Source organism: Dermacentor variabilis, chromosome 9, assembly GCF_050947875.1.
Source record: "Dermacentor variabilis isolate Ectoservices chromosome 9, ASM5094787v1, whole genome shotgun sequence".
Classification (NCBI taxonomy): domain Eukaryota; kingdom Metazoa; phylum Arthropoda; class Arachnida; order Ixodida; family Ixodidae; genus Dermacentor; species Dermacentor variabilis.
The window spans coordinates 124649047-124664656 of NC_134576.1; the positions used below are offsets into that span (position 1 = coordinate 124649047).

Sequence of the window (15610 nt, forward strand, 5' to 3'; positions counted from 1 at the left end):
ATTTCCATGAGCTAAATGTGGGGTCATTAGCAGTGTCCTCCCGTTTTGTAAGGTCAACGAACATTGCTGAGCCCACTCTCATGCAATATTCTGTGATTTCGCCGCTACTTTTATTACAGTGCATGTAGAGTGATTAATAAAGTACCGCAACTGCATATCAAATCTGCAACGGAATGACACAGTTCCTACCATAGCCTCAAAGCCAGTACTTTATTCAAGTTGTAAAGAGGGAAAGAAGAAAAAAGACGCTGCCAAGAAACGCAAGAAAACGTCAAAAACTGCATGAACGCGACAATCTGAAACGTTAACTGCCGTTCATGCCGTTCAAATAGTGCAACATGATTACCAGCAAAGTAGGAACCCTTCACTCATATATTAAATTTGCTTACCGAACCGAAATAAAGAGGTGTTGCTGGAATTCTTCCAAAGACGATCTGAAGATCTCCATTCGAAAAGTCGTATTACTTTAAGCAAGTGAACAACACGAACGAACCGCTGCCACCGCTGCTGAAAGTTTCAAAATTTGCACAAATAAAAACGCGAAGCAGCACCTTTGCATGTGGCGCCACCTTCGCTACCGGCGCTAAAAAATTAAAATTAAATTATGGGGTTTTACGAGCCAAAAGCATGACCTGATTATGAGGCACGCCGTAGCGGGGGACTCCAGAAATTGGAACCACATGGGATTCTTTAACGTGCACCTAAATCGAAGTACACCGGTGTTTTCACATTTCGCCCTCATCTAAATGAGGCCGCCGTGGGCGGGATTGGATCCCGCGACCTCGTGTTACCGGCGCTACACTTGTATAAAGCTGTGCAATCTCTTTTCGTATAAAACAACTTTAATGCACAGCTATGTTTTTTCAACAGAATACACTTTATTTAGAAACGAACAGTGAACGGCCGTTCGCTTGGAACTGTTTGCCTAGGGCAGGGAATAGGTGACTTAAGAGGAGGTAGTAGGACCAGCAATTGGCAGAAAACTCCTTGCAAAAAAGATAGCTTCACTACCGGGGTCTTCGCGTTTAGTAATGAGTGAGGCTAATGTCTAATGTAGTAGCTGACGCGTTTCCTTGTGATGAAGATGAGTGAGAATGTTTTTGAGGCAGGACTGTTCTTATAAATGTTTTCAACGCAGCATCTTGGGAAAAAATTATGGCGCAGCCACGGGAATTTTGACTTTTTATGAAAGATACTGAGGGTACGATCATGAAAGTACGTGAGCAGGTCTAAGTATTTCTGTTGCACTTATTTTGCAGACAGCATGTCACCCCAAGCGCAGTTTCTCATAAAAGCAATGTCCTAGTCCTTACAATGTGCCGAATTACTTATTCTCACCTATTTCCTTCTCGTTTAGAGAAGGAAACACAGAAGCACACTGCTTCACATTGAATTCCAGTAATTACAATGCTGTATCTCATTATTTAGCTGAATCTGTGACAAGCAGCGTAATATTTTCCAGAAAAGGATGCGATACACCTATGTCCAGTGTTGCCCAGACGTATCAAAAAACGCTTCATGCAGATGAGTGCAAATTTAGGAAGAAAGGAGAGACGCTCTTGCACATGAGGCACTTGAAATGTTTTTTTATATAGGAACAAGCTTTATTTCTGGAGACGAAACCAAAAAAAAGAAAAAAGAAAGAAAAAAAAACGCTGCTAGTTGCTGTTTCTCGACGTGGTCAGGCGGAATGGCCGGAGTGCACGCTGGAAAACAAAAGGAATTACACCGTTGTATTTAGAAGCATTGATAGAACTTCTTAAATGTGTAAAAAATTTAGTAGCATATAATATCCTCTCGCCCCACTTTGACAGAGAAAGTTAAACAGATACCTTAAAAGTCTGACGGGTTTTGGGATCAGGATACCCAAGACGTTCAGTAAAGAGGTGCTCAATTCTAGTGGGACATGCTTAGTTGCACATTGCACCCTGCAACTGCTTAGTGGCACAAAGACTGTGCTACCTGCTATCTCTAGGATCGGCTAAGAAAAACAGCCAGGTTAGTCTCCAGGTAGTTGTTTCTGAAAATTGCGTTGAACTGGTGAACGTTGCTATCATTAAAATTACGTGAGGCTTTGAATTGCGATTTTTGTAAGACGCCGTTATATTGTGACACACACTGCATCGTATTTTGCGCCCATGCTAGAGCAATGAATTTTTTTAGTTTGCCTTTAGTTGAACTGCAGAAATAAATTAAAGGCAAATGCAAGTGCAGAAAAAAAACATTTCGGTTTGGCATTCGCTGGTAGCAACCGATCACACATCCTTAGCCTTACTCATTTCTAATAATACAATCTGTGATGCGCAAAATGATAAATATGATTGCAATGTCAACATAAATGCTTATAGACATCGAAGGATGTAACTTATTTATGTGCATTGATATTACATTAGGGCTTATAGTTTAAGTTAATGGTATATAGGCACTCCATCAGTCCCTGTTCCGTTAAGTGTGAGCTCGAACAATGGACAGGAGCAAAAAAATAGGATCTATCGAGACAAATTCACAATCGGGGCAAACTTACCTCCCGCTTCGGCCTTTCTTTCTGTGGCGCGGTGGATGGCTGGCACTCCTACGGCCCTGCGATTCGAAAGTCAGACGCGTGATTTAGAATGCAACAACTCTACATCACACTGTACAGATGCTTGACTGTCGCTCCCCTTTGTTTGCCTTTCATCACATGCCATTCCCGGCTCCTGATGGTCACCATGGCAATCGCTTCACTATGGAAGGTCTCTGTGGCCTCTGTCAGCTAGGACACTGGGTCCATATTTTCCCCGTGCTCAGCTAATTGCCTTTATTTATACATAATTCCTCATTCAAAGTTATACGCGACAACAATATTCAAAGAATAAGAATAAAGCTTACATTTTTATAAAATACTTTGCTTATTAAATGTTAATTTCACAGTTTTTACTCCGCATGATACATGTATTTAGACGTCCTGTTGCTTTTCACAGTACCCTTCTTGCCCGCATCCTTCTGTCGATTTGTACGACGTTTTGCAGAACGATGTGCTGCGGTTGAGGCTGTAGGGGGGCCGCGGTCGTTGGGGTCTGGGGACCTCTCAGGTACCAGCCAATCCACATGCCGACGATCAGTCCGCACAAGGTCAAAAGGATGGCTTGGGTCCAGGTTGGGGCTGAAAAGTAGAATAATAAGTTATGAAAGAAGAGTGGGAGGAGGCGCTCTAGAGCTCCAACCTCGCTCTCGGCTACGGGCGGTGCAGAGGGCCTGGGCCGCGGCGGTCAGGCACGGCCTACCCGTCGCGACGTGCAAACGGCCCGCAGCGGATTTTACACATTGCATATTGAATTACATCTGCACATTGAATTGCATATTTTACACATACGCCTAGCACATCGCATACCGTGTTTAACTGATTATAACGCGCCCCCGACTGCGAGCACACCAGATCGTCACGGCCTGAGAACACAGTGACATTGATTGTTCTTTTGCCAGCCTTTGACGATGAGGGAGAGAAAGTAATATTGGCGGCGAGGAGTTACGGAGTCGCCATCTATCGGACGCACCTCGTTGGCGTAGTATGAAGCATCACGCAGCGCGTTCCTCATAAGTTTTGCTGTCAGGGCTCACTGAAAACACCACGCAGATGCTCTTCCGGACATTTCTGTAAGTTCTTTCGAAACGAGAGAAGTTTTTTACTGTCTAAATAATAATCTCGGGCAAACTGAAAGCATGGAATCGTTTACAGGCGCTATCTCTTTACCGAATATGTACAGTGAACGCCACTGCGCGCGGTCGCCGTGATAGTGTTTAACTAAATGGAGCGTAATAGAATGAAGCCTCAATGCAGTGATCCCACAAGTTGGCAGCGACTGTTTCGCTTTCGCCGTGTGCGCGTTTTCGCACCGTGCCGTGAGCTTTAGGCCGCAGAATATGAGCATTTGACGGTATACGAGCAACCATTGTTGCGTGGGCGCTATCAGACCTGCTGAAAAATAATTTCATTGTAGAGACTTCGACGCCTACGGGGATGAGCCGTCGCGTCGATTCAATGTTTTTTCTTCTAAATTCTTGGACATTTCAATATTATTTCTCGAGTTGCGTCGCACTGTATATTTATTGGCGTGTGATTTCCCGCTGCTTCTTTTTTGTAATCCAGTGCATTACTTCATAACACAAACATGACCTTGTCATACTTATTTATAAAAAATGTGCTTCTTACACTCCCTTTCCACTCCAGTGAACTTGCCAGTATCTATAGCATCGACAAGTTCATCGACCAAACCGTCATGACATTAGTCGGGCAGCGAACTCGGGTGAGCGTCTCAGTGCGCGTTTTCCGAAGATCGCAGACCCGGCGCCGTAGCAGAAATCTTCCTCGCGTCTGTGCTTGCTGCATACCCGAGTTGTAGCCGATGACCGTTTGCCGGTTTTATGTTTCGCGAGCCAAGCTTCACGCAGCTTGTCCTGCGGCTACGTGTGAATAAGGCTCACACCGGGCTCCGTTGTGTACGTCCGGCATTGCGCCACCGAGCAGTAGCCTACCATAATGCGCGCCTTCAAAGGCAGCCACTACCTATTGTAGTGCTTTCAAGCGTTGTAAAGGAGATGCTCAAAGCGGGAAAATCTGGCCACTAAATGAGGACCGCAGCGTACGAGGGAATTTAAACTCCGTTTTTCAGCTCGCTTCGGCGCTCCCAAAGCAGCCCGACGCGGCCGCTATGTGCACGTGATCCCTCATAGCACAACACGCCAACGGTGGCGCCAGCTTTTCCAGTGGTGGAGCTCGAGGCCAATAGCAATTTGCTCTTGCCTAAAGAAATTGTTGCATGCAAGTTAAACCAGACTAGGCATTCATTCGCCGTCACTGACGAAGACATTTTCATCACTGTGAGGCGTCTATTATTTAACTTTCATTGCTCCCTGTGACATATCAGGTACTGCATTTCTTGAACATTTAGGGCACCAAGTTATGCCAAGCAAGATGGCCTGATACGTACATCCCTCCTTCACTTGATGGGACGCTGTCTGTCCTTTCCTTATAAGCGCGCTGATGGTCTCCGTGGCCCACGAACCAACATATGCCTGTAGGGCTGGATTATTGGCCTGCATGAAAGATTAGCAAGAGTACATATTCTATACAGTCATACAAAGCCCTGTAACAACAGTACATTTCGAGGGCTCGAAATCTCAAGCAGTACTTTGATATCAACCACGTAAAACCCCAAGCAAAACATTTCTATAGAGGATAGACTACCTAATTATTAACACCAATGAAATATTCGTTCTGGAGGCATAACTCCTTCAGTCATGGCGTACGCGTTTGTAGACGCGACTTAATTTTGCCATTACTGTGCAGTGGTTGCAAGGAATGGACAAGGAACATTAAACTTTCGGTAAATTGAACGTCCTGCTTTCCTGAGTGCACCCGCTTCACTCCTGAGTGAAATCTATCGCGTCAGACGACCGCTTTGGTGAAGGCACAACCGTATTTAGCTAGATGTTTGGAGTGGGACGTTTCGATATTTATTTATTTATTTATTTACAATACCTCTAAAGGCCCTTGAAGGAAGGTATTACAAGGGGGGGGGGGGGGGGCTACAAAAAAAAAAAGTGTACGTTCAGGTACAGCATACATGGAAAGAAAAACATTTACAAGAGATTTTTTTTTTCCGTTCAACAAGGCAGCGTAGTCATCATAATGAACCAAGAAACCAAAAAAGAAGAAGCAACGTACATTAAAACATCAGGAGCAAGCAACAACTCACAAAGCATAAAAAATATCAGGGAAACACTTAAGAAAACATTTTTAACAGCTCGTCACAGAAGTGCAAATTGTTTCCTTAAATTTGGCTATGTCAGTTTCCATGGCTATGTATGAGGGTAAATCGCTCTAATCGATAATAGTGCGTGGTACGATGGATTGAGCGAAAGTTGACCGACACAAAATGCGTTTCACTTTGTTCGGGTGATCGCGGCGAGGAAAGAATCGGTGGTGACTGAAAAAAATCATCACGAAGTGAGGAGTAAAAGCGAGAATGTTTTCGACGAAGGCTCAAGGATTGCAAACCGGCACGATTCTTTAAAGATGTAACGCTGGTGAATGTTGAATAATCTGAAAAAAAAAATCGAGCAGCACGGTTCTTCAGGGCTTCAAGGTTAGAGACTAGATATACCTGATGGGGATCCCAAATTGCCGCAGCATATTCATTTTCGGGCGAATAATTGTGATATATGCCTGTTTTAGTACGAGTGGTGGCGCTTGCTTGAGGGTTCGTTTAAGTATTCCAAGAGTACGGTTAGCAGCTGCCAGGGTTAAATTTATATGGTGATGCCACGTTAGGTCAGACTGGAAATGAAGGCCAAGATATTTGTAGGAAGTGGAAGACTCAATCGTGCTGTTATTAATGAAGTAAGTGTTTTCAATTCGAGACTTTCGACCATTAAATGTCATTAACTTGGTTTTAGAGATATTAAGCGACATTAGCCATTTGGAGCACCATAAGGCAATTGCATCAAGGTCAGATTGCAAGCATTGGCGATCGATATCAGAGGAAATTGTGCGGTAAATTACGACATAATCGGCAAAGAGATGATCCCGGGACGTTACGCAAGAAGGAAGATCATTAATATATATTAAGAAAAGTACAGGGCCTAACACGCTGCCCTCGGGGACACCAGAAGTAACGTGGGCAAAAGAAGAATTGTAGTTAGTGGAAGTAAACTGGATTAACCTGGAAGGAAGAAAACCTTTAACCCATGCGAGGATGTTAGGGCGAATGTTTAGGCATGCAAGTTTGAGGAGTAATCTGTGGTGCGGAACGCGATCAAAAGCTTTGGAGAAATCAAGGAAAACTGCATCTACTTGTAAACCAGTGTCAACGGATGAGTGTAAGTCATGAACAAACCCTGCAAGTTGTGTTTCACAAGAGTAGCCCGTGCGGAAACCGTGCTGATACTGGTATATTATGTTGTGGCTTTCTAAGTATTTGGAAATTTGGGAGTTAATGACGTGTTCCATGACTTTGCATATGGTACTCGTTAGCGAAATAGGTCTGTAGTTGCATGGTGAAGATTGGTCGCCTGACTTGACGAAGGGTGCTACCTTGGCTATTCGCCAATCTAGTCATTGCGAAATATTTTCCGCCTTTTTGTAATGCTGGCACCCAATAATTAACCTGTGCACGTAATTCGAGTGGGCGATTCAATATTTTTAGTGATGAAACGTAGCATGACCGACTGTACAATATGTGAATATTTAATTACTATGTAATTATGATGGGTCTACATAAAATGCATAGTCATTCTCATCCCACACTGACTTGGTTTCTATGGAGTCTTCAGCATCGGCATAAAAGCATCTAAATTTCACGCATTTATCGACAGTTGATCGTAATTAGTGACTGAAGTGGATCACAAGCTCACTGGCCCATGAGCGTAGTGGAACAACGGTTCCGCAGGTGTACTGGTCCCGTAGGCGTACTTGTTTGAACAACGTAACGCACACACCACACAGGTTAGCGCGTTCGCAACAGTTACGCCATGAAGAATACGGCTAAAAGAATATTTTTCGCAATTCTCGGAACCCGTTTAATTGTGTGAAATGTTCGGTAGAATATAGCTACACAGGAAATTACTTATGTAGGACAAAAAAAAATTACGCTTATGTTCAGAATTTATCCGGGGAAGAGGAGGGGGGGGGAGCGCTTCTTACGAGTTGATGGTTCGGATAGTTGGCTTTCCTTAACTGAACAGGTAACTTAGCGTACTAAAAACGTTAGGCACAAGAAAGGAGGCCAGAGGCAAGCGCTTGTCTATTTCCTCTTCTCATGTGCCTGGATTTTATTGCGCTGTTACTTGTTCAGCTACGACGCCGTGTGAACGGAGAAAACAGCAACGATGCGATAACACGTTTGCTCTTCGACCACATCGCGAGGGTGATAATGTGCTTGCTTTCTAACAAGAACGTCCTACCAGTTCTGTCTTGCAACGTTGTCAAACATTTTTAGCATACAGAGTCGAGAACATAAATCGAAAATACTTCACCAAAGGCACTATAATGCTTGGCATTGGATTTCCACACGTAAACACTTGTCTGTCGAACTTTTTTTTTCCTCAACGACTAGATCCACGGACATCGCCAGTAAAAATGAGCGCTAGAAGGGTGGTAGCAGGATGGTTCAATACTTTTCGTCTGGCCGCGAAACTCTCGCGTGACGCTATGGGGACGCTTCCTATAGCGTCCACAGTGAACGCACCACGGTGCTGGCGCAAATGTATCGGAGCAGACGCCTGACAGACGCCACTGGCGTCCTAGGCATTCACCCACTTTCGCGCAATGGTCCACTGCTACTAACGACGTCTTGTCGACACAACATGCAAATCGACGCCCTGTTCCCCAATTTTAATGCGAAAAATTTTGAAACTACAACGCCGTGTTTCATTTCCGGGTTCTTCATTTGCAACAGCGGCCAAATTCACATTTCAAAAGGTACACATGGGTCAACTCTGTGAGAAACCGGCTACAGAGCAATTTAACCTCGCAATTTTATCTACTTCCACCTAAATGTCGTGCCTGCGTGTAGTGACAGCATGATTCATGGTAGTGAGAATTCCTAATATTTGATGTGTGGCTGCCTGTCGGCGAAGTTGCAACACTACATAACTTACCTAAGTGTACTAATTGAAAGGCTCAACTTAGAAATTGAAATAATTGAACAATTTTCATAAGTAACAAAGAAATAAGCTAAGTAATTAAATAGTTAAACTCACCAATGCCAATCTAAATAACAACCAAGCTACAGATCTAACTTGCCTAATTATGTAGACTAACGAAGCACTGAATAGTAACGTTTCGCGGCGAGAAGGAAAAACTATGAGAACCCTTGTGAGGCCTTGAACCCTATGAGAAGGCTTGAAAACTGCGATACGTTGAGTAAAGCTGGCACCAGACACGCCTTGCCGTGGTGCTTGCGACCAAAGTGTGATTGTCGGTCACATTCTCTGCAAAGGCTCTCTGAGGTCATGGAAGCCCAACGTGTTGCGGACTAACTGAAATGTGTACATCAGCGCATAGATGGTCATAAGGTAACGTACCCACGACAACAGTACGTCCTCGATGCTCCTTCTGTTATAAAACGTCGCTATGGCGCTGAACAGGCTTGAAGCGAGCACCAAAGCAGCCATGTCGGACGAGTCACTGCGTAAAGGGTAGAAAGATACAATTACAACTCAAATCAGTACCAAGGAGTTCTGGCATAACGCGAATGCAATCATGCGGTAGATTACCTTACGTACAGACTGGGACTGGGAGACAGACTACACACGTACGAGTGTGTGGAGGACAGGTCGGTAGTCCCTCTTCTGGTCGCCGATCTGATGCTGCTAACGACGCGCTTCGGCTTTATTCTCTCTTCTGGTCCACGGTGTGTCGTTCCAGGATTGGTGACCTTCGGAGCTCCGCGTTTTGATTGGTTCTTTGGAGCTGCGTGGGATTTCCAGATTGGTTAATTTTTTCTTTGTTTCATTTGTTTGCGCCGCGTGTCCTCGTGCTTGCCGCTCTTCGACGTCGTCGTCCTTTGTAAAAAAAAAAAAACGCAGTTTCGCTCGAAAGGCGAAACACTGATCGCCATAGCAAATTAGTGGATAGCTGTACAAAGTAAGGACAGTAGTTTTAGCGGCTTTATACATAGAGTGACTAAATGAGGACGTAGGTAAAAACAGACACACACAGACGGCTGTCTTTCTGTGTCCGTTTCTTTCTACGTTCTTGTTCAGTCGCGCTTATGGCATCGGTGCTGACACATTCTATCATTCAGTCAAACCAACTAGCCCCCCAACGTGTTTTAACTAAATAAACCAGCACGGTGTCACTCACGCACTGGTAGACATGAACACATCTCGCTCGATGAGCGCGGAACCCGCTGTCGAAATTCCGGAGTGAACAATCGCGGCAGCAATAAGCGAATTGACCTTCATGCATCTTTCGCTTCAGCGTGAACGAAACGTCGAACGCACAGCGCATGCGGTGCTACCGGCACTACGCGCACTCTACAGATATCGCAGGTCGCTTTATACACGAGGCTCGGGCTGTGGCGCACTTTTGCCGCGTTGCAGATCGCTTTCATAGACATGAGCGCCGGCAAGCATTGCTACGGTGTCCGCCCAAGGCATCTACTATACCGCGTTTCATACATCAGGTGCAACCCTGTGGATGCTACAGACACTTTTTGCAGTGGCTGCGTTCACACTGAGAAACAGTTCGGCGTGTTTGGCGGATTTTCGTGAAAATGTTCTTTATGTAAGGTCAGTTCTGAATGAAAATAAGAATTTACCCTGAGAAGCCATCAAGCCATGCGTTCATTCGGCTGCTAACACGTTGTTTTATTTCAATTTTCTTTTCCTTATTGTTATTTCAATCCCGCCGCGGCAGCCTCACATGCATTCTCTCACGGCAGCCTCACGTGCAACGCCGCCAGCAAACGCCCAGCGAACCATACACGGAACACGCGGAGCGATATTATTTGGAGACTGCACTACTTGCGTAGCTTCCACAGCATTGCACCTGATGCATGAAACGGAGCTATTTTTTTTTTTTTATACAGCGTCCGCGATTCGCGTGGCCAACGCCGTGGTTGTCTCTACTGTAGGGAGCGGCGGGCGAGGAGGCTATCGGGGCACTCCATAGTTTCTAAATAAATACCCTAGAGGGAAATGTGGCGCTAGTGGAGCTGTCATGAGCGTTGCCTCAACCTTCACGAGAATGATGGGAAGTACAGGCTTCGGATTGACTTCGATCTTTAGACTATCGGTGTTTGCTTGTGGCGCAGTATACAAAGCTATACTCAAATATTATCGCACAAAATCTAATTTTATTTCTGCAATGTCATATATAATGTACAACACGTTACATCAAATTTGTGTGACTTTGAGACTGAAGCATGGCATACTATGGTTTATCAGCAGGGCACACCAGGTTATGTATTCTTGTTCGATTGTGTACCCAATTTAACGCCAGAGAATAAATATTCATTTTCAATTTTATTCAAATTTTTCAATTCTCAAATTATTCATTCATTCAATTTTAACAACAGCAATAACAACCGTGCATGTAGTTATATAAAGATACTCATCAAGTGTTCATGGAAATTAAAATGTTACATTGTGTTGCGCGCTTGAGAGGAATGTTACAAGTTTCGTCCGCTACGATGCCTGCTCGCTGCAAACGCGAGACTTTTCTCATAGACGACAGGAACTTGCGAACTCTCTCGCTCTTTCGAAAGGCTGCGTCGGCTGTCACGATTGCTGAACGTCTTCAAGTAATTTTAAGAGGAAGCTTTAGCTCGGGCTCAACTTCGACGCGGCCTATTCCAATACATGTAAAAATGCAAAAATGTTTTTCTGAGATGTACCATTAGGTACTTTTACTACTACTGTTAAGTACTATACTACTACTATGTACTATTAGGTACAATTCACGGAATTGTATTATCAATTTTCGTTCCTGCGTTACGGAGTTGTAAACTTCACAATTCCGTTTTATGAAACTTTTCGATTTTTGCCAATTTTTAATAAAAATTTACGGCCTGAAACAAAAATCCGAAACCAACAGACACTTGATTTTAAGTTTTCCTTTTAAATGCAACAAAACTTGTCAAATTTGGTGCAGTGGTTGCCGAGAAAAACGACCTCTCCTTTTACATGTGTTTAGATAGGAGCACCCGAGCTAAAACTTCCTCTTAAGCACATCTGCTTCAGGGCTAGCTAAGACGCTTGTTGCCTCCTACGAGTATGCTTCGTTATATTTTATATTGACCTGCCGCTTCCGAAGCGTTATGGAGTAGCTTTGCACTTACCCATTTTGTGACTCTAGACTACAGCCAGGTAGCAGCAACCTGTCCTGCCACAAGTAAGTTTGTGTTCTCAAAGTCCTAAAACACTCATTTCAACGAACACATAAACGAGCAATGCGTAACGAAGCCCTCAAAGCCACTAGAAGTACAACTGTCTATATCTTCTATCAGTAGTGCCTTCTTTTTCGTATTCTGAAGTTCCATAAAGCACGTAACGCTACAGCGCACACCTATACACACTTAACAGACCAAGGTCCAAACGGTCAAAACATGTTCTATCAGCGTTTACGATATCGTCGCTTTCTCGTCAGAGCTTCTACACCACACTGCAACACATACATCGTCCCAGCCGCTGGCCCAGCCCGCTATCGGCACTTCAAGCAACAGAACAAGGGCGGATGGCGTTGCGTCGCACTGTCCCACTGCAGATTATAGCAATTGCGCTTGGAGCGAAACCAAAACTGCTAAAAAAATACTTGTAGGCTGGTTCGCCAGCCAACACTATGCTAGTCCGTAGCCTGTACTTCCCATCATTCCCGTGATAGTTCAACGATCGCAGCGCCAGATTTCCCTCTAGTTATACTAATTTGAAACTCTATGTTGCACCTCAACGGGCACCCTAGCAGACGCCGGAGAGGAACGCCCCTCATCCCACACTTTAGCCCCCCTGGTAGTGCGCAGTGGAGTTTAGCCTAGTGGACGGAAGGGCGTTCTCTCGCTGAGGCACCGCGTGCGGAAAAGGTTTGCGAGGGCGCTGCGAGCAAACTGGATTGGGGCGGAGACGCGATTCTTGGCACATTCAACGCAATTTCACTGCGGGCCTTGAGACCGATTGCGCGCGTACGCTCTGATAATACTGCTTTATTTGCACTGCAAGTTTATGCTGACACCTTTCTGCTGCGTATACATATTTGAGGCATTGGATATACAACATGACGTCTTCAGTTTTGCTCTCGTTGTCAAGTGCGTCGTCTGCAAGCGAGCGCGGCGTTCGTTGCGCGGACACTGGCGGACGCCCGATTTTCTCGCAGAAAGACTCTACAGTAAGATTTTTTTGTGGTTTTACTTGCATTGGTGCGCCCGCGACTCTTGTCTCCTGGTACCAATTGTAGCTTTAGCCAGGTGAACTGCTGTTTGGAAAATTGTTTTCTAAATGTCACACGTAATTTTTTGTCACAGAGGCCGCCTATCTGCTAATTGAGGCTACGTAAGAAAATGTTACTGATATCATTTCATTTGACGTGCGCTTCTTGTTCGTGGAATATTGATCAGGGTCAATGATCAAACAAAACAATACTATAGTGAAATGAACCATGTTCATTAGGTGCGTGGCACGAAGAGATGCAGATGACCAATGCACTTCTAGGTAAATCTAAAGGTACGTAGACATAAATAGCCACAAAATATATGCAAGAGAAAAATTATCAATTATTCTTAATGCACTGATTGAACAAGTGAAAACTCCAGACTGGAATAAGCGAGTTTCCTTTGAAAGCTGCCTCAGCTCCAGGTGAACCAGTCGACTTTTCTAGAAAAGGAATCAAGGCAATTATTGGACGTTAACATGAACAACAGTGTCAGGGACACGGTTATGTCTATGTACTCAGACTGAATCGGCGAAACCGGGAAGTCCTTACCAAAGTAATCTCCGTGGCTCGTCTGGCGATCTAGCCCCGCGGCTATGATCTCAGCCGCAGATGGGGTCTCTGCCCTGACGGAGGCCGCGAGGGTCAAGGAGTTGTCTCCCGTTCACGGCGCTACCGCCAAGAGACACCCTTCGAGGTACGCAGCAACGTCCACGTACGTTACGTAAAGGTAATCCTTGAATTGTTGGCCCTGTCTGTCAACGCTCACCTTGCGTCGGCCTTGGTGGAGTTCATGACTCGTGTACTTGTTTATGGGACTCGCCTTGATCGTGCTTCTGAACTCGGGCGAGAGTGGTCATTGCCCATGGAGAGCGCGGAACTCCGTTTGCCGTTCCGGTCCAGTTGAGGATGGCTGTGCCCGCCGTCGTGTTATGTAATCTGGCTTTTTGCGGAGTTAAAACCGTGTGCTACAGCCCTGCGAAGTTGTTGTGCATTCCAAGAGCGCAAGCTTCTCGGTTGAGGTGGTGACGGTGAGACCCAGGGCCATTTCGTACGCGCCTCTGATGATGGCATCGACTTATTCTTGATCTCGTTTGTTTGGCAAGTGATATCGATACCTCACGCTATACCTCACTCTAATGATCACCAGGGCCTGGACGAGGCGAAGCGTGCGCTCTTGTCGCATGTCCCTGTGGCTTCTTGTTATTCTTTTGATAATCCGCGAGATCTGCTTCGTTGTGGACCTGGGGGTTTGGATGGTGTGGGAGGTTTTCAGGTTCCAGTGGATCCAAAAACCCAGAATCCCGTCTTATTGCTCTCCGTAATTTTCTGGCCCTCTCAGTATATGTCGATGGAGCCGGGAGGCTGGCAGATTCCTCCTCCGTGCATCCGGATCCCCTCGGACTTCTCCAACGCGAAACGCGTACGTCTAGCTGCCGCAAATCTCTCCACAGCTTTGGCGCCCTCCTGAAGGGTCGCCTCTTTTTGTGCGAGCGAGTCTTGGTGGCCCAGAGCATGATGTCTACATACAGGGCATTACCCGGGTTCGGGATCTTTCGCAGATCTTCCGCAGCGAAGCTGAACAGAATCGGGGAGGCTATCGACCCTTGTGGCGTTCATTTGTTGGACACGTCGATATTATCCGATCGAGTCTGGCCTATTCCTATGGTCGCCATCCGGTCCGTCAGGAACGATTTGATGTAATTCAAGATGCCCTCCCCGTGGATGATGTCGTTCAGACCCTTGAGGGTGACCTCGTGAGATATGTTATCGAAGGCCCCTTTTATGTGGAGTGCGAGCAAGCGACGTTCTTGTCCCTTCGGGACGCCCTTGAGCACTTGGGATTAGGAAAGCGTCTTGCGGAGAGGGTCCCGTCCTGAAACCCAGCATGTATTGCGGGAGGAGGTCACAGTCATCTACGTAGTGCGGGAGGCGGGCTTGGATGGCCGTCTCGTACAGCTTGCCGAAGCACGTCGTCAGCGAGATGGGACGTAGGGTCCCGATCGTGGCCTTCTTTTTGGGCTTGTGAATGGCCACGATTTCGGGGTGTTTCCACTCGTCCGGTACGTGGTGCTTGCCCAGAGTTCCTCGCATGGGTATTCGGTTAAGTCTAGGATGTGTATCGGGCTCAGGTTTTTATTCATGGCGTTGGTGGTTGTTGTCGGCCCCGGGAGTGGTGTTGCGCAGTGAGGCTCGCGCCGCAACGTACACCTTTTCCTCCGTCAACGGAGCGGCCATTTCTAGTCTTGGTTCCCCTTCGTATCTTAGGAAGCAGGGTAGCACAGGGTCGCACAGGGTCGCTAGTTAGGTATATGGTTTTTAGGGCGTCAATCAGATCTGGCCGTTCCTGGGGAACTTGGGAGCGATTTTTTCATATATTGTAATCTACGATAAAGCGTGTTGAATTTCTTATTATACTGACGCTAATTACGGTCGTGCCGTTACTTTCGCCTACTTTGCGACCATTTCTATTTTTTTGTATCTCACTGAGACCAGCATATTAATACCTTTCGCGGCTCGTTACGATGACCTAGAGGTGCGGAAGAGCCATTTTTTTTCACAAAGAGGCCAGTCAGATGCCCAGATGCCACGTACTCCAAACCTGTGTGAAATCGCCATCCAAAAGAGACCTCGTCTTCGAAATGAAGCAATGCGATTCATATTTGTTGTGGTACTTTCGATCGCCCATTGCTGCGGGCAAGAGTA

General features: G+C 45.8%; 1 protein-coding gene across 4 annotated transcripts; it reads right to left on the bottom strand.

Moving 5' to 3' along the window:
* Positions 1 to 1566: 1566 nt before the first annotated feature.
* On the bottom strand, positions 1567 to 10917 carry LOC142557412 (uncharacterized). 4 transcript variants are annotated; one of them, XM_075669234.1, is made up of 6 exons: positions 9298 to 10913; positions 9064 to 9166; positions 4968 to 5073; positions 2964 to 3142; positions 2525 to 2580; positions 1567 to 1706 (listed from the first exon to the last, which is right to left on the bottom strand). In XM_075669234.1, the coding sequence occupies exons 2-6, from the start codon at positions 9151 to 9153 to the stop codon at positions 1682 to 1684; spliced, it is 456 nt and encodes a 151-aa protein (XP_075525349.1). In that variant the 5' UTR covers positions 9154 to 9166; positions 9298 to 10913; the 3' UTR covers positions 1567 to 1681. The 4 variants fall into 4 exon arrangements, with proteins under 4 accessions (XP_075525349.1, XP_075525348.1, XP_075525347.1 ...); XM_075669233.1 differs by having other exon boundaries at positions 9265 to 10913; XM_075669232.1 differs by having other exon boundaries at positions 9256 to 10912.
* Positions 10918 to 15610: the final 4693 nt, after the last annotated feature.

Coding starts and splice junctions, on each gene's coding strand:
- LOC142557412 (XM_075669234.1), bottom strand. CDS start 9,153: ATGGCTGCTTTGGTGCTCGCTTCAAGCCTGTTCAGCGCCATAGCGACG. Junction 2,581..2,963: donor GAAGGATGCGGGCAAGAAGG/GTACTGTGAAAA, acceptor TTCGAATCGCAG/GGCCGTAGGAGTGCCAGCCA. Junction 1,707..2,524: donor AAGAAAGGCCGAAGCGGGAG/GTAAGTTTGCCC, acceptor TTTGTTTTCCAG/CGTGCACTCCGGCCATTCCG.